At 31.7% G+C, this 18,568-nt stretch overlaps 3 protein-coding genes and 1 long non-coding RNA gene across 17 annotated transcripts in view; 1 reads left to right on the top strand and 3 right to left on the bottom strand.

The window, feature by feature from the left end:
* Positions 1–19: 19 nt before the first annotated feature.
* On the bottom strand, positions 20–1,626 carry LOC118450416 (alpha-ketoglutarate dehydrogenase component 4). 5 transcript variants are annotated; one of them, XM_035886186.2, is made up of 4 exons: positions 1,482–1,620; positions 1,302–1,356; positions 1,070–1,236; positions 20–159 (listed from the first exon to the last, which is right to left on the bottom strand). In XM_035886186.2, exons 1-4 carry the CDS (start codon positions 1,503–1,505, stop codon positions 154–156), a joined length of 252 nt encoding a protein of 83 aa, XP_035742079.1. In that variant the 5' UTR covers positions 1,506–1,620; the 3' UTR covers positions 20–153. The 5 variants fall into 5 exon arrangements, with proteins under 5 accessions (XP_035742079.1, XP_035742077.1, XP_035742075.1 ...); XM_035886184.2 differs by having other exon boundaries at positions 54–200; positions 1,070–1,227; positions 1,482–1,626; XM_035886182.2 differs by having other exon boundaries at positions 54–200; positions 1,482–1,621.
* A 1,076-nt stretch (positions 1,627–2,702) lies between these two features.
* The window catches only part of LOC118450428 (uncharacterized), a 26,948-nt gene continuing 11,082 nt past the window's right edge, over positions 2,703–18,568 (top strand). For 3 of the 10 annotated variants that reach the window (XR_014982735.1, XR_014982738.1, XR_014982733.1), the window contains exons 1-2: positions 7,779–8,727; positions 11,401–11,514. Coding sequence is in view for 1 of the 10 variants with exons in the window: in XM_085660313.1 (XP_085516439.1) it covers positions 2,720–2,732; positions 11,401–11,514 (127 nt within the window). In the remaining 9 variants the exon portion in view is untranslated. Of the gene's footprint in view, positions 2,733–7,778; positions 8,728–10,701; positions 11,027–11,400; positions 13,556–14,907; positions 15,026–18,568 lie in introns of those variants that run through there. The other 7 variants (XR_014982737.1, XR_014982736.1, XM_085660313.1 and 4 more) reach the window with 7 other exon arrangements.
* Positions 3,954–6,889, bottom strand: LOC118450422 (heat shock protein 83). The gene is made up of 2 exons (XM_035886196.2): positions 6,736–6,889; positions 3,954–6,325 (listed from the first exon to the last, which is right to left on the bottom strand). Exon 2 carries the CDS (start codon positions 6,323–6,325, stop codon positions 4,166–4,168), a length of 2,160 nt encoding a protein of 719 aa, XP_035742089.1. The 5' UTR covers positions 6,736–6,889; the 3' UTR covers positions 3,954–4,165.
* LOC118450429 (uncharacterized) lies at positions 8,881–15,391 on the bottom strand. The gene is made up of 3 exons (XR_014982740.1): positions 15,091–15,391; positions 14,764–14,898; positions 8,881–9,765 (listed from the first exon to the last, which is right to left on the bottom strand). It is a non-coding gene; the product is annotated as an uncharacterized LOC118450429 (long non-coding RNA).

Below are 18,568 nucleotides of genomic sequence, written 5' to 3'. Positions count from 1 at the left end.
GATTACGTCGTTCGTGTATATTAATTTCGCGATTTCGATAAACTATGACACGATTATGAACCTCCGTTAATCACATCCAGTACTTGTTTGCGGATGGATGGACGTTGTCGTCGTCGTCGTCGTTCGCTGCGCAGCCGAGCGCACTGTCGTCTGCTATTTCTGTCATGGTATAGGGAAGCATCGATAAACTTAGGCACCTGCTTCAAAACGAACATTCTGACGTAATCATAATTTTCAAATAAAAAATATTTTTTCTTTTACCGATCGTACCGTCCGATATCGACCATACCGAAGCTTTTATATGTTATATGATTTTTCGTTGAATTTAGAAAAAAGAAAAAAAAAAAAAATTTTTTTGATCCAATTTATATTTCACGAGTAACGACAAATTCAATATTCCAAATTTATTTTCATTCGTTTCATTTATTCTTGTTCATTGGGAAAATATGTTCTCAATGCGAATTTATTTTTTGATTGATTTTATTGATTATTACATTGAATAAATTACATATATTTAGACGCCAAAATACGCTTTTGTGGTTAGTACTTTCGCTTCGACTGAGTAACAAGCATTAGTCGGTACAGCAATGAAGCGAAAGATATTCTAGAAATAGCAGGTCCTGGCAATGTCACATAAATGTGTATTGTGAGGAGACCTTGTCCGATAGATGGCTAAGAGAAATTCTACATCCTTTTTTATGATTCATTAATTTTCTATTACGTTCATTTATTTAGACAATACCGTATATCAAACAAAAGTCAATTTACGAAAATGAACAACGAACGGTGATCTAAAATTTAAACGCTTTCCTAATCAATTTTTAAATACGATTATTCCGGTCCGCCACGCTGAAAAAAGAAGAAAAAAAAAAAAGAATGATCATTAAACTACGAAAATAGAAATTCCTCGTTTCACGTATAAAGTATTTTTAGTTTTCATTGTAGAATTTGTTTTGATAGAAAAGGAAAAAATAATCATTAAAAATAATCTTACGTAACTTGAACAAGTTTATGTAACATTTATGTATGAAATTTATTTTGTTATTTGCAGGTAAATCACGAGACTTACATTAATATACTCAATTTCTTTCTCGTCGATAGGTCGCCGATGAAATCTTGATGGTAGATGAATATCATCTATAGTTGGCAAAACAATTACCTGGGGTCCAGTTGCACGTCCAGTAGCTGATGCCGTCCCTGAAGCCGCAGATGGAGCCGCGCTCGCACCTACGTTTACTAACCAATAACGACAATTTCACTTCATTATTTAAGAGTATACATAACAATTCTCTTCGTGTTACCTCTATTTAAACCTCCTTTACGAAACTTTATCAGTGGCACATGGGGTCGTACGACCTAAAAGGGAAGAATTTTACGGCCAAAATTTGGCCAAAAATTTCTACTTAATTGACCATCTTGCATGTTTATTATGTTCTGTCATTCATTATTTCAGTTAAAGAAGAATATATCTAAATACTAACCTTCCATCCTTTGCTTGCCATCATAATTTTTATATAAAACGTATACGAATGATAGAAGAACTAACTTTATCCGTACAGAGAATGACGGACATTCTTTCCAGAATGATAAATAGATGGCGCTCGTATACTTGCGCATTTTTAACGCGCCATGATTAAAACGAGACATTTAAAAACAAAAACAAATTATGCAATATATAGTACTTATATATATAATATCCTCTATATATAAATAAATATCCTCAATATAAATATAATACACTATATATATTTTCTGTTAATCAGGGAAGACGAATCACAATGATCACAAAGATTTCTCACTGATAAAAGAATAAATAAATCAATTATTTTTCACTCCAATTAAAAATATATTACATGTACCAATTCGTCATTTTACAATTTATTAATTTATGCAAAATTTCCTATCTTCATCCTAATAATTTTATTTTTAATCAAAACAAATTTCATACGTTTATGAAAATCATCAATTGAAAATCTTGCCTGCTTAACATGTCATTAGTTCCACCATATAACTTGTAATATGTAGAATGCATATAACGTAAGTAAGAAGACAAACAAAATATACCATCATAACATAAGCTACATATAAGTTATTTAATTGTAGTATATATTAAATGTAAATGATAAATAATTGTAATCTTTTACAAATGTACTATACTAAAAGTAATATAAGAGAAATTTTATACATACTATTTGATCGAATGCATGTATATAAAAAAAAATTAATCTTATTTAATGTCTTTTCAATAAATTCATTATAAGTTGGAATTAAATATAAAGAAAATCAATTTTATGGCCTACACTTCATGCAATCAAATAGCTTTCTGTACTCTCATATGAAAATCTAAGTCAATGTTCTATTTAATTAATAACCCAATAATCGATGAATTGAAATTCATATTAATAACTCATACTAATATTCATAATAGATTATAATTTATAGTATATTTACAATTTAATAACTTAATAATTATTTATAAATAAATACTCATTAATAACTATTTATAACTAAATGTCTTTTATTATTAAAATCTAAAATTAAAGAATTTTTGTATTAATTCTTATAATTAACTTTCATAATATAAATTATAAACATTTCATAAAACCATCTAATTTATATATATATATATATTGCCAAACTACAACTGTATCATAAATAGATCTATGTAGCTATAGATATCTTTCTTAAACACAAAAAACATCAACAAAGAGAGGAAACAATGAAAAAAATGAGTAAGTAAGAAGGAAAACAACTAAGAACTAATGACTTTTCTAATGCTTTCTAATGCTCTAGTTATTTGAAGCAGATATTAGTTTGATATTATTTACAATTTAATATATATCTTGTAAGAAGGCAAACAAAGAAAAAGATAGTTAATTATTATGGGCCATTTGCATAAAAACTAATTCATGATCAGGATTACATGTAACAATGTTTTGTTATTCCTTATATACGTGATATATATTATACTAGAAATAATATCGATTACCAGAGTCTCACCATTCGAAGGTTAATGTTTTCAAAGATTCAATTTATATATATACATAAAATTTCATTTATTAATTGTAGCCAACGATATCCATTTTTTCAAATTGAATAAAAAATTGACTAGCAACTGTTAAAATTACTTATGTGTTCTATGTTACAATACTGGCCAACAATGTAAAATTAAAATTTCAATGTACAAAAAAAACTTGAATAAAAATTACTTCATATCCAACGTGCAATAATAGCTATGAAGTATTTAAACAATTGAGCTATTGTTTAACAATTATACTAACTTAATTATCATAAGTTATTTTTATCTAATCATTAATAACTAATCGAATACTTTATAATGTTTATCTTAAATAATTGTTAAATAATCGAAAGAATTATTACAAATAGTTTAAATAAATGTAAATTAATCAAAATAATTATTTATTAAATTGCATGACCTTGGTTACGATATTGATTTGACAAAATATAATAAAAGAATGGCTTCATAACCTAACAAAGTTCGAACTTTCACTTCTTTGTTATTTATGTTACAGCCTATAATGATTTTCATATCAAATTTATTTTCCCATTCATTTCACCTCTATTTCTAAATAAATATTCGTATTTATAATTGTTGTAGAATTTTTATTATCTAAATTCTCTAAAATGGTCTGTCTTATTTTAAATTTTTCATGTTACTTTAATGTAAAGTTTAATGTCTTTTACGCCAAAAGAAATTAAAACAAAGTAAAATTTTTAATCTTTACACTATTATCAATTAGTTGTAAAAGAAACTCAATTAAAAATATTATTAAAAACAATAAGTAGTGTTAAAATGTAATTAAAAACAATAAGTAATGTTAACATAACAATGTATTTAAATAACTAATAATTTTAAATGAATGAATTTAACTATACTTTTTAACTTAAAAAAAAAAAAAAGAAACAATGAATAGATAGAAAATACATGAGGGTTTATTTCGTTGGTAATTTTATTATTTTTAACTTAACATACATAAGAGAGGAATGATAAATTAAGTGACAAAAGTATGTTACAAAAAAAGATGTCTGGTGTAAGTGACCACATAAAACGTGGTAAATGGATCAAAGAGGGATAATAAGATTTCTCTTTGATTCGAACAGTCTTTCTATAACAATGACATATGTCATATATCGTGTTTTATATTTAATCAACTTCTTCCATTCGGGATGCATCCTCTGCTTCATTACTTTCTACTTGAGGGACTACTTCATCCACTATTTTCTGTTCTTCTTGCATTGAGTCATCTTCATCAATGCCAAGACCTAGCTTAATCATTCTATAAATTCTAGAAGCATGCACCTGTGGCTCATCTAATGTAAAACCAGATGAAAGCAACGCAGTTTCAAATAAAAGTATAACCAGATCTTTTACAGCTTTATCATTTTTGTCAGCTTCAGCCTTTTGACGTAAAGTTTCAATGATTGAATGATCTGGATTAATTTCCAGATGTTTCTTCGCAGCCATATATCCCATGGTTGAAGTATCGCGAAGCGCTTGCGCCTTCATTATCCTTTCCATATTAGCGGTCCAACCATACTGAGACGTAACAATACAGCATGGAGAATCAACCAATCTGTTCGATACCACAACTTTTTCTACTTTATTATCAAGAATGGTCTTCATAACTTTGCATAAGTTTTCAAACTTAGCTTTATCCTCCTCTCTTTTTTTCTTCTCCTCTTCGTCTTCTGGAAGTTCTAGACCTTCCTTAGTTACAGATACCAGCTGTTTTCCATCAAATTCCTTTAATTGTTGGACAACATATTCATCAATAGGCTCTGTCATATATACTACTTCAAAGCCACGTTTTTTGACACGTTCTACGAAAGAACTATTTGCAACTTGGTCTTTGCTTTCTCCAGTAATAAAGTAGATATGTTTTTGGTTCTCTTTCATCCTACCAACATAATCCTTTAGAGAGCAAGCTTCATCTCCAGATGCAGAAGTATGATACCTCAATAAATCTGCTAATTTGCTGCGATTGGTACTATCTTCATGAATACCTAATTTAATGTTCTTGCTAAATTGTTCATAGAACTTCTTATAAGAATCTTTGTCTTCCGTTAATTCTTCAAAAAGTTCTAGACATTTCTTAACAAGGTTCTTTCTAATAACCTTAAGAATTTTGTTTTGCTGTAACATCTCACGAGAGATATTTAATGGCAAATCTTCACTATCAACTACACCCTTAATGAAATTCAGGTACTCGGGGATTAATTCTTCGCAATTATCCATTATAAATACTCTGCGTACATATAACTTGATGTTGTTCTTTCTTTTCTTATTTTCAAATAAGTCAAATGGCATACGGCGAGGAACAAAGAGCAATGCCCTGAATTCTAATTGTCCTTCCACGGAGAAATGTTTGACAGCTAGATGATCTTCCCAATCATTAGTTAATGACTTATAAAATTCTCCGTATTCCTCCTGTGCAATGTCATCCGCGTTACGTGTCCATATTGGTTTAGTTTTGTTCAATTCCTCATCTTCGGAGTATTTTTCTTTTATAGTCTTCTTTTTCTTTTTCTTTTCTTTATCTTCCTCTTCCTTATCTTCACCTACATCTTCAATCTTTGGTTTTCCTTCTTCATCTTCTTTCTTTTCTTCCTCAACTTCATCCTCATCTTCACTCAATTCTTTTTCACGTTCCTTCTGTACAACTAATTTAATGGGATAGCCAATGAATTGAGAGTGTTTCTTTACAATTTCCTTGATTTTAAGTTCTTTGAGGTACTCAGATTGATCTTCCTTTATATGAAGGATAATCTTTGTACCACGTCCTAAAGGTTCTCCAGTATCGCGTCTAACAGTAAATGAACCTCCAGCACTAGATTCCCATAAGTACTGTTCGTCATCATTGCTCTTAGAAACAACAGTTACCTTATCCGCTACTAAGTAAGCAGAATAAAAACCAACACCAAATTGACCGATCATAGAAATATCAGCTCCAGCTTGAAGAGCTTCCATGAATGCTTTGGTACCGGATTTAGCAATCGTACCAAGGTTATTAACTAAATCAGCTTTGGTCATACCAATTCCAGTATCAATAATAGTCAGAGTTCCATCATTTTCATTTGGAATGATTTTGATATATAATTCTTTACCACTGTCCAGTTTAGATGGGTCTGTTAGAGATTCGTAACGAATTTTATCGAGAGCATCACTAGAATTTGAAATAAGTTCTCTTAAGAAAATTTCCTTATTCGAATAAAATGTGTTAATAATCAGAGACATAAGCTGTGCAATCTCTGCTTGGAAAGCAAAAGTTTCTAATTCTCCGTCAGTTTCCATTTGTTCTGCCATCTAAAATTAATAAAATAATTATTAATACAAATTTAAAGAAACAAAGAAAATTAATAATATGAAATAAAATAACATTAATTATATATTCTTATACATTGAAACATGTGACTGACGCGAAAAATTAAATAATTTAATTTAATTAATAAAATAACCAAAATAATTTCTTTTTATATTGAACGAGATATGTTATTTTTTGATTTAAAAATGGATTAAAAGAAAAGGGCAAACATTTTTCCTTCGATTTCGAGTTAAATAAAAAACTAAAATGAACCGTTCACGTTAAGAAGCGTTTGGCAAGTCAATATTTGAATTTCATAGTAATTATGAAAAAGATTATTATAACAAGAAAAAAAAGAAGATACAATGATTACAAATTTTCTCGTTATATTTAATATAAAAAAATTCAATACCTTGTTAATAAACTTGATAGAAGAAACTTCGTAAAACGATAGCACAGGATCGACTCAAGCGAGCAAAACGAATGGCTGCTCGGGTAAGGGTACCGTTTTATATACCCTCGTTGTATTCTGGAATATTCTAGAACATTCTAGAAGATTCGAGACCTCTCCATATACTTAACTTCCGGTAAAACATCTATTTTAACAATACGCCTTTCCAATTTATTTTCTATGCATGTTCCAATCGAATATTATCTAACACCATATGAATAATTATATTATTTGCTTACGATAACACTATCATTTATTATTCCTGTAAAAGAAAAAAGATCTATATAGTTTCCATTCTATTCGAGCAGTACTTCCGACATTTGTGAACGAAAACGACTTTGCTTTTAGAAGACATTGTTGAACCATTATCAAACATATAATATTTTATTTCGATATTTTCAATCATTTTTTTTATGAAAATAACAATTATTCTATCATACAGATCTATCATTTTTTATATTAATTCATATTGTTTAAATTTATTGATACGCGATTGTTTTTTTATTAAGAAAAACGAACAAAATACATTTTAGCACATGGCGCGCCTGCGCTTGTTACAATAAATAAGATTTTATAATTATTTATTCGTGTATTACACATTGTATTGTTTTGTATTGTTTCTACAATTTTTGTAGGAACAATTATCGAGCTTCAAAACAAAAATTAAATTAATAAACAATAAGATGATTAAGTAAAAATCGAACGAAAATTATCGATTCTTAATAATCGAAATTATAATTCACGATTATCGATACATTTAAAGTTGCTGACGTAATTAATGACTATTATATTTTCTATTGTATTGGCATTAGGTCATGAACTTATAAAAAGCATGCTACCTCGGTCGATACATAATTCCAGCAGACGTCGGAATGTGGCGTCCCCTATTGATGTGTCATGACTTGCTAATAAAAAAACATTTTCCGTAGGTTGCAACACATGTATTATTTATCGTGACTATCGTTTTATATCTATTAGAAATTACAAATAATGTACGACGTTTATAACGTTTTATGTCTCTTTTTATTTAATATTATTCCTCGTTATAAATATAAATTATAAAAAAAATAACTCCTTATGCTTCTAATATTATGAAGTGATAAAAATTAGGGTTATGTACGAAAAATAAAATTCAAACGTAATCGAATTATTTGATTAGAACAAGAAGTATTATTATTTGAAAAGAGAAATGTTTTTCTTAAAAATGAATAAATACCAACGTTTCTTGAACGTTATTCTAAAAAAATTCCATTCCCGCGGATGCTCATATACGTGCGTGAAGGAGGATAATCAGTGAACACACATTCCGAACACCTTTATTGTGGGAAACTAACGTCGTCACGTACCGTGTCGAGTCTATGTGTGTATGTATGTATATTTCCGAAACCTTAAAGACGTTCATCGTCGAAACGAGCCTTTGTCGAAATAAATTATTCTATTCTCGGTAAAAATTGGTTATACTGTTCCATGAATCTTTATAAAAGTAACAAAAATAGCGGGAAAAATCAAAAGACGAAAATAATTTCAAATTAATTCGTCGATGAAATATATATGAACTAATTAAATTTACATATTACATATATATACATATACACATATACGAATGATTTTGAAAAATGGAATTCTTCTATCTCTTTTAACGTATTTATGTCACGCATTGACAACACTTAGAACAATAATAATTATAGATGCTTCAACCGTAGGTTCACGTACGAAGGGAATACAGAAAAGTTCGAAGTAACGATAGAAACGTTTTCTTTTGGTATCCAATTGTTAACTCGGTGTCACTTACCTTTTTCTCTCTCTCTCTCTCTCCCCCCCCCCCCTCTCTCTCTCTCTCTCTCTCTTCGTAAAACCTTTTCTCATTGTAATACAAATAGCTGAAGTTTTCCAATATCATTTGACTTCCAACGAAATGGGAAAAATTGAAGAACAGAATTGATTTATTTGTTGGTAATTATATTACACATCGCTAAATGTTTCAATATTAATTTAGATTATGTTATATTATTTAATTATACTTACTGATTATAATTATTTTATTGAATAAATATCTCTGAATATTTCTATTTTTTTCTTTTTTTCTCTGTTAGTATTCATTTTAGGTTATGTTACATTACTTAGTTATAACTATTGATTATTCTATAAAATATGTTTTTCGAAATATTTCAATCTTCATTTAGATTACATTACATTATTTAGTTACAATTAATTTTTAAATTATTCTATCAATTATAGATCTAATTTAATTATTTTGTTTGTTATAATAAAAGCATATATACTAAGATTCTTAAGTACTTTATAACCTCAAAAAAAGAAGAAAGAAAATATCGTAATCATAAATTCTCACAATCGAATGTCTTCGAACGTTTTGAGAATTTTCGGTTGGAGTGTGCTATCACGGCGATATTCAGGATGTCAGGTGTAACAACGTTCGCAGTCTCGGTACTTTAATTTCACTGAAGCGTAGAGGCACGTAAGGGGGAAGGAAGATCGCTGAAGTTGATATGGCGAGGAGCTTAACTCCGGTAACCTAGCTTTATGATGTCGAACAAAACTCATACAGCTAGATAACCAAAGAAAATGTCCGCACCAGGATCTTCTCATCCTTTGGGTGTCATCAGAAAAATATATTTTTTTTGTTCTTCTTTCTTCCTCAAAAATATAATCAAACTAAATCAACTTTCATATTATTTGCGTTATAATAATTAGTATCATTTTCTTTTTTTTTTTATCTTTTCATTAACTAAACTCGTTAATATTATTTTACGATAGGCGAATTTTATTTAATATTTTCGTATCGTTTGTACCGGTTTCGATAAGTTCTATTCGATATAAATTATTTTCATATGTTGTCATTATCGATGACTCGTCGATTTTGCATCGGAATAAGTGACAGCTTCTCTTCCGCGTCGTAGGCAAATAAAAAATATTTTCGTATTGTATTCGAATTCTTTTCTTCGTCCTTCTCTTTTTCTTTTTTCTTTCTTTCTGCAACAGAAAAGGAAATAGATAAGAGAGAAATTGTAAATCGTTTTATAACAATCGTTCCTTTGTCGTACTGCATGAATTGATTGATATGCACGTCGGGTGTCTGTGAAAAGTGAAACACAGTCGTTGACATTTCAGAGTGAAAGTTAATCCGTGGCTTAGAGAGAGAGAGAGAGAGAAAAAGAGAGAAAGAGAGAGAAAGAGAGAGAGAGAGAGAGAGAGAGAGAGAGAGAGAGAGAAAGACAAGGTCCAAGCCGGTATAATCTCATAAACTAGTATCTGAAAATTGTTACACGAGATAAATTTTTAGGCTAGAAAAATAATTTTTCATTGAGAAACGAAAGAAATCGAAAAAAAAGTAGTGATATTTACTAAAACGCAATATAAAATTTAGTAGAAATTTCATTTTGCAAATTACTGCAAACATTTATGATAATTAATTAATTAATTATTAATTAATTAATATTTTAAAAGTTATGTTAAGCAAGACGAATAATAATATGAGTTGAGCTGAATCGTTATTTTAGTAGCATATTGTTACGAAACTTGTTAATGGAAGTTAATTAATGAGTGCAATTAGACGATATAATTATTTCTCTTAGAAGGAGCTAGGATTGTAAACCATATCTTTGCAAGTATCATCTATAATTCCACGTTAAAATGAATGTATTCAAATTATCGGAAAATGCGTCACTTTAGATATGGCGCCAATTGATTCCTGGAACAGAATATGCAATATAAGCATGAGTAACGACAAAATGTATTCTTTTTTCTAAGATTAATTGCTTTATAAATTTAAAAACAAATAAAAAAAATAAAGATAATAAAAACAAAAATGAAAAAAAAAAAATGTAAAAAAATGAAACAAAAAAAAATGGGAAAAAAAAAAAGAAGGAAAAATATCAAACATTCCTTTAAAGTTACAAACTAATTTACTCACAACATCTAACTTGACGAAGTATAATTATCGATTAATGGTATTTTCGTAATACAGATTAAAAAATTTCTTCTCTTAGTAGAGTGGGTCGAGTCGATTGTAAACCAGTATAGGAGTTTCGTAAGAACCTCCATTTGGAGAAAGTTATGATCTGGCCATATTGCTCGCGCGTGTCCGGATCTTATTTTATTTTCCAATCCACTCGCTCTCTCTCTCTTTCTCTCTCACTCACACATACACATATCAAAAACTTTCTGTTTTCGAAAGGAACACGCTTGATTTTTTAAGATCGTTATAGAAAATTAACAAACGTATAAGAACTCGGTAAATAATCATTTAAAATTTACATTTGTCCTATAAGCTCGATAAACAATTATTTTATAATAATTTCTCGTAATAAGTTAGTTACTAACATAAAAAAATTATTACGTTCGTTACCGACAAAATAATACATATATATATTAATTATCGACTCTCAACAATTTTTTATTTCTTTTTGTAATTAATTAACATTATATATAAATAACAATAAAAATTTGATATATATTAAAAATATCTTCTCGAAGTAAAAGTGAACGAGCTTGAAAAGTGATGAAGAAATGGCGGCTTTGCTTGAACGTACACACATATACACACACACACACACACACACAACACACATCTGTGATTTTTACACGATGTTTTCCCTTTTTTCTCAGGTACGCGGACACGAGGAAGCGCACGAAACGACATTCTGGTCTCTCTCTTATTGACACGCCGGCCATCTTATCCAAACCGTGAAATCGTACGTCACGTACCTACGGTAAACACAGGTAAATATCTATCTCTTTCTCTTGCGATAAGTCGACCTTCGATTCGTTCATTTGTCTACCAACGTTGTGTTATAACTAACTTTAAGAGCCATTACACACTGTCGACCAGGTCGTAACTGATCAAGTCGTCAGCAATCACTAAGTTAAGAGAATATATATATATATGTGTGTGTGTATGTGTATATATATATATATATATAAGCTTCAACACACTTGTTGATCGCGATAATTGACAAAAATACTAGCTATGTGCGGGTGATTCGCTAATTTCGTGGTTTTTGGTCTTTCCACGATGAAAAATCGGCGGCTTAAAACATGTTGCCATTATCAGGATAGGTCTCGATATAAGATACGATAAGTCCCAAAATAAGATACGAAAGAGAGGGCAGAGGAAGATGATATAAAAGAAATCTAACCTAAAAATATAATGAAAAATTATAATATGAAAACGTTAACTTTATTGATTAGAAAATATTAAAATATATAATAGGCTTTTGATAATAAAAATCGTTCAAATTTGTTAAAATTTTAACAACAATCGAAAAGTAGCTTTTATATTCACAAAAAAAAAAGAAGAGAAAAAAGAAAATGAAAAGGTTGATTCGAAAGAAGATATAGTCATTTCGGTATATATATATCTTCTTTTTTTATTTCGAGAATACTATATCATATCATCGACATTTATGCAAACACAGCTGCATCATCGTTGTCGAGATAGTACGAAGAAAAGTACTTTCGTTTATTGTTATTATCGATTTCGAGATATTATTACCGAATAAGAATGATTATAATTCTCCCTCGAAAGGCGGGAAATTTGTATCATCGAATTGAAATTCGGATATTTCAATATACGTCGAATGCGTATTCTAATATTATTCCGAATGAGATAAGATCGATTGGAACATCAAAAAACATAACGTTTTAGAGAAATTTCAAGGTCCACGATAAATTGTCCGAAAGAATATATTTTTTAGCATTACCAAAATTTACATTTTTCGTTGTTACACGCGCTTAACATGTAACATTTAAAAGTGAATGAAGCAAATAGATACGAAGCAAGCAAGCAAGAAAATAAGCAAGGGAAGCCAAGCTAAGCATCTCATTTCAACACGTAACGTAAATACATTAAATCTCGCACATGTATCAAGCGTGCTAGTTGGAGAAAGAGAAAAAAAAAAGAAAAAAGCAAAAAAAAAAAAAAAAAAAAAAAAAAAAACGAAAAGCATGCTTAAGAAATTGCTTTACTACTTGACTTTAATTTTATACAAAAAAATATCAGCATATGTAAAAATGAAACGAACCAGGTAGAAAAAACCGTCATTAAGTTGATATGGGACATACTTGATGGATCAAGTACAAAGAACTTATCTTACTTAAAAAGAAAGAGGAAAGAAAAGTCATAAAAAAATTTATGGATTTTCGTAAATGACCTTGAAATATAGAATCAGACGAAGTACGTGCTGATTTGGTAAACATCTAACTAATCGTTCAATTTTATTGTTCAAGGTCAAGTTTCGAATAATGCAAATATCTTTTTTTTTTCTTTCTTTCTTAAAGTAGTTAAGAAAAAAAAGTATTCAACTAATTTCTTAGGTAAAATTTCGTGGCAAGTTTCTGTGTCAGGAACGCATCGTGGGTTCGCTCGCCCTACCGTGAACCCGTAAACTATAAAGCTGAAACGCATTCACTGGCAGAACGGAGATCGTACGTGATATTAACAGGGTCGAAGCGGAGAAATAAATGAGCGTGTATGTATGGATGTACGTATGTAATAGTCAGGACCGTAGCGAAACGGTTGGCTTTGTCCGTCCTGTTTGAGTGAGGTTCCTCCTTACTTTCATGAGAAAACGTAGGAAGATATTACGAATAGTTAGGTATATATATATATATTGTTCATGTATCATGCCCTAAGCGTGTGAATTTTCGATGATACACATAAATAAATAAATTGAAATGTAAGTAGATGCATTGATTAGCGTTATGGACGAATAAACTTATACATAATACGAACGTGACTTAAAATATGTTCATAAACTATATAACCGACTTGCAAATTAGTCGTGGATTAGAACTCGACGATGACTAATAGTCATCTGAGAAAATGCTAAACGTTCACGTTTTCGTATCGAATTTTTTTTTCCTTCTTTTTTATTCTTTTTTTTGCGAAATTTTTTATACACGCTATTTTGAAAATTTTGTGTGATCATCGAAAAGAAAATAATTAAAGCAATTAACATTCTTAAGATCTAAGAAAAATTGAATATAACGAAAGAAAAAAATGAAAAAGAAAAAATGAAAAATAAAAAAGAAAAGAAAAAGAAAAGAAAAAGGAAAGAAAAAAAAGGTTTCAAGATCAAACCGAGAGTGCGAACGTTGTGCTAAGTCGGCAAAAACAGCATGGAATCAATGTCGAGATAACGAGAATACTATATTTCACTGTTCTTGGTACAGGATTCTCATCTAAATCAGTTAATGTTTATTCCTTCGAAAACTTAACTTAAAAGTTGAAAGGAACAAACAAACCAAAATAACTATGGATAAAGAATAATTCGAAGATAAAGATACATCGATCTGATATAAAATACGCGGACTAATTTAATCTTTTACCACGCAAGGAATCGTCGAATCGCATCTTTTATCTTGTAAAAAAATGTTAACGGACATTTCTAATCTCAATCGATAACGATAACCATTCAATCTGATATTTCGTTGGAGGTTGAAATTTCGTACTTTTTCTCTTTCCTATCTTTTTTGAAAATTTAATTGATTATCGATAAAAACATTAAAGAAATTAAAGAAAATAAGGCAGCAAGAAATTTATAATATAATGTTGAGTTAAAATTGCAGAAAAAAAGAAAAAAGAAAAGAAGACAGAGAAGAACAGGGATTATGAAGAAAAAAAAAAATAAAAAAAGAGAAAAAGAAAAAGAAAAATGGCAAAGGTAAGTTCTTCTCGCGTAGATGCCACGACCTTGTGCTTCGTCCTGATCAAAGACCTCGAGAATGTTCCAAGCGTGTTTCTCTCCTCCTTACAAAATGAATATTTATAATTTAGAATAAATCAACAATTCTATTCCCAGTTAAAAATTCTTTCTATCGTCTTTCCATCGACATTACATCAAATTAAAATGATAGATCGATTTATTCGTTCAAAAGATCATTGAACAAGTTATAATATGAAAGAAGAACAAAAAAAGAATAAAAAAAAAAAAAAGAAAGAAAAAAGAAAAACAAAATTTCTCAACTTACATATATACGTAGAAAGATTAAGGATGAGCGAAGAAAATCTGCATGAGATGTTTCGATCGGTTATGAGATCTATGATGATCCATACCATTTTCGATAGATAAATCGTTAAAGTCCTTTAACCAGGCTTCTTTCTTCCTTTTCAAGCAAAAGCACAAAGAATGAGAGAATATTCGTGGATTAGAATATGAAGGAAGAAGGAAGAAGGAAAATCAGAGAAGAGATGAGAAAAGAAGAGAGGAGAAAAGAGAAAAGAGAAGAGAAGAGAAGAGAAGAGAGAAGAAAAGAGAAGAGAGAAGAGAGAAGAGAAGAGAAGAGAAGAGTTTACACCTGGCGCGGTACGAGATGAGATCACTACCGCACTCACTGATCAACTGGCCCCGCGCCCCACGTCTGGGGCCGCACGCACCTTTCGCGGACCTCCCCTCCCTCCATACTCGCCGAGACCCCCACCAATCGACAGGTTTCTTCCCTACTCTGGATGATCGTCGGTGTCGGACCGACGACGGTGATTGGCTCGTTCAAATCTCGACGGCGCATGACGTCATCGAAACCGTCGACCGTTCTACCACGAGAAAAAAGTTTCTCTCTCTCCTTCCTTCTATCCCTCTCTCTCTTTTTCGCTTTCTCTCTCTCTCTCTCTCTCTCTCTCGTTTTCTCTGTGTTCTCCGGAGAAGCGTATGCAGGCGCGCAAACTACGTCTCGTACCTGTCCTTCCACTACCTACGTCTCTTCTCTCCTCGCTACGATCGTCCTTCTTTTTCTCGCCACGCCGTGAATTCGGTTTCGCTCGTTGCCCGTTTTGCGGATTCTTCTTTGTCGCTTTGTTCTTCTTTTTCTCTCCCTTTTTTTGTTTTTTTTTTGTTTTCTTAATCTCTGATCCATCCCTGCCTCCCACTCTCTCTCTTTCATTTTCAACAACCTATTTAATAATAAATCGTATCACTTCTTTCTATTCGGCAAATATAAAGGATTATTATAGAAAAAAACGTTTTCAATATTTTATTACTATATTTGTTCACGTTAATAAATCGTATTGATGGATTTTCATAGAAAACAAAGACGTTTTTTTTCCTTTTCCTTTCCCTCTCTCTCTCTCTCTCTATATTATATATATATATTTCTTTTTCTTTCTTTCTCAAGTTGGCGCGAGTTGGCAATATTGTCGGTTCGTGAATCTTCGTACTTTCTCGCGTAAGCTCGCGCACATTGCTCCTTCGTTTCTCGTACACCCTCCCCCATCTCTTCTTTTACCTTCTTTCGTTGGATCCTCCTTCTTCTACATATAACGTACGTACACGTACACACATACATGACAGACACATACGCGCGCGTTTACACATAAGTAGTCGTGGTTTTACCGGTCGCCGGCCGACAGGATTGCCCGCAAGAGGTTCGCCGACGCCGACACGAAGCGAGAGCGGCGGCCACCACCACCACCACCACCGCCGCCGCCGCCACCGCCGCCGCCAGGTATACCGGGGAGACACAAAAAGGAAAAAAAGGACGCATTCCAACGACTATAGTCGGTCCATAACGATTCCCATACGTTGAGCGAACAACCAATGACCCCTCTTCTACCGATCTCTCGCGCCTGCTCCCCTCTTCTCTTTTCACTCTTTCTCTTTCTCTCTTTCTTCTTTGCAACCTATACTCTTATATATACGTCTCGTACATATATATAGGTATATGTCATATACTATAGATATATATATATATATATATATTTATACTATACTATATATATATCTATATATATGTGTATAATATGTATATATATATATATAGGGTGATCGAGGTGAAGGCTCGGCCTCGTGGCTATATACCTACGTAGACACTGTGTCCTCTTATTTTTCGAAGAAAATCGCCGACGTCACGGCGACGAGAAGGGTACGGCCTTCTTCTTTTACTTCTTCCTCTTTTTCTATACTCCAAGAGAAAGAGAAAGAGAAGTCCCTTTTATCGCTGTTACCCCCTCAGCTCGAATATTTCTCTTGGAAAGAGAAACGTGCTGTTGCTGCACCTTGCGTATCGAAGGACCAGTAGGATTCTTCCAGAGAATTCGATGTTCCCTTTTACATCATGAGATTGCCAGAAGAATGAAAGATGGAAAATCTTCAAGTCTCTCTTGTCTGCTTTCGTTAATCCTCGTGATCCTGCTCGTAAATCTTCAAGATTCACCGATGAGGAGTTGCGAGTTTAACGAGCTTGCCTTTTACTCCTTCTTTCTCCCACTCTCTCTCTTTCTTTCTCTTTCTCTCTTTCTCTCTCTTTCTCTCTCTCTATCTCTCTCTCTGATTTCTTCGATCGGACGATCCCTATTATTTCTTCTTGGGAATCCCAACGTATCTTGCTTGAGAAAGAGAGAGAGAGAGAGAGAGAAAGAGAGAAAGAGAAAGAGAGAGATTCGTGGAATGAAAGTTCCAAATGTTAAATTGTCCTTACTCAAATTTGTGAACATGAGATCGTTTACATATCTACGTTGTATCACTCTAGTATGCATACCGTCTCGTTGAACGATACTTCAACCCGGATGCACATCGAGCCAACCGCAGAAAAATTGCGACACGCGACTCGCTAGCCTCATGCTTGTTAATTGCCAAAGAATACTCGTGCTCTTTGATGTCGGTGAATCATTAAATTGTATTGGCCTTTCTCAACACGTTTTTAATCTCTTTTTAATTAATTTAATTAATTTGATTTATTACAATTTTTATTAAATATTAATAAGATATAGCGCGTTATGTATGTAGGAAGAAAAAAGAAAAGTTAGAAAAGTTCGAAAGAAAAGATCAATTTGCTATCGATGTGAGAAACATTATGAAAGAGTAATTTTACGAGAGCAATAAAATCGGCAAGTAAAGTGACGCCTACCTAGCCGCGTAAAATCGGTTACGAAGCCGCCAGTCGACTTCGTTCGAAAGGGAATCCTGGGAAGTTCCTTGAAAGGTAGACGTGTCATCCATTTCCAGCATGTGGGAAAGAAAATACGTGCATCGTTGGACGATGCATAAGCATCATTTCTTACATGGGGCGAGCCTGTGATTCGATGAAAGTGCAATTTTGCCTCGAAAAAATTTGTATATGATGAAAAGCAGATTTCCATGGTTCATCAGGTGTGGTCATTAATTCTAAAGATATCATTATGACTCAAAGATCACTATTTCCTAGAAAGTTTTCTTGCAATCAGTTAATTTCAATTTTCAAAGAACAAAAATCAATTATATCGACGTTCGTCTGAAACTTCCTGGAATACAGATTTTTTTATAAATCGTCAGATTTGATTATTAATTCTAATCGAATCATTATGACTCAAACATTATAATTTTTTCGTGAAGTCATCTAAAAAAACTCTTACGATCCGCTATATCCTCTTTTAACATTCCGAAATAAAATAATACCAACGATTCGATCGTGAATCTCCAACGATCGTCATCTTCAGTCGCCATTACAAATTCGAATGCACGCGGCATTCGTCTTTCCTTCTATTTATCCAATCCATTCTCAGTCCAGGTAAGACCCAGCCTGAGAATTCCGAGATACATACATACGCCAACGGACTCTGTGCAAATTTCGTCCAGGCATCGTCTCGCTCGATCGTGCCTTATTCGTGGAATGTTATTTTAACGTTAAGGGAGTCTACGTGACGCTTACGTGAATGAAATTTCGCATGCGTATCGGTTCGGCTCGTGTGTGCCAGGACCTCGAAGGTCGAACTCGACATCGTTTTCATGACTCACGCGAGAAATCCGTAAGCGAGAATAAGCGCGAATTTTCATTTTTATTTTTATTTTTTTTCCTTTTTATA

The sequence above is a fragment of the Vespa mandarinia genome, chromosome 11 (genome assembly GCF_050613455.1).
Source record: "Vespa mandarinia isolate Hongniang chromosome 11, ASM5061345v1, whole genome shotgun sequence".
In the NCBI taxonomy this organism is placed as follows: domain Eukaryota; kingdom Metazoa; phylum Arthropoda; class Insecta; order Hymenoptera; family Vespidae; genus Vespa; species Vespa mandarinia.
This window is presented reverse-complemented; position numbering and strand designations above follow the sequence as displayed.

What these genes read in the sequence shown, in the direction of transcription:
- LOC118450416 (XM_035886182.2), bottom strand. Translation starts at nt 1,505, where the DNA reads ATGATGGCAAGCAAAGGATGGAAG. An exon ending in TAAAGGAGGTTTAAATAGAG is followed by an intron (nt 1,237 to 1,301) that starts GTAACACGAAGA and finishes GTTATTGGTTAG; the next exon opens with TAAACGTAGGTGCGAGCGCG. An exon ending in AAGAAATTGAGTATATTAAT is followed by an intron (nt 201 to 1,069) that starts GTAAGTCTCGTG and finishes TTCGTTTTGAAG; the next exon opens with CAGGTGCCTAAGTTTATCGA.
- LOC118450422 (XM_035886196.2), bottom strand. Translation starts at nt 6,325, where the DNA reads ATGGCAGAACAAATGGAAACTGACGGAGAATTAGAAACTTTTGCTTTC.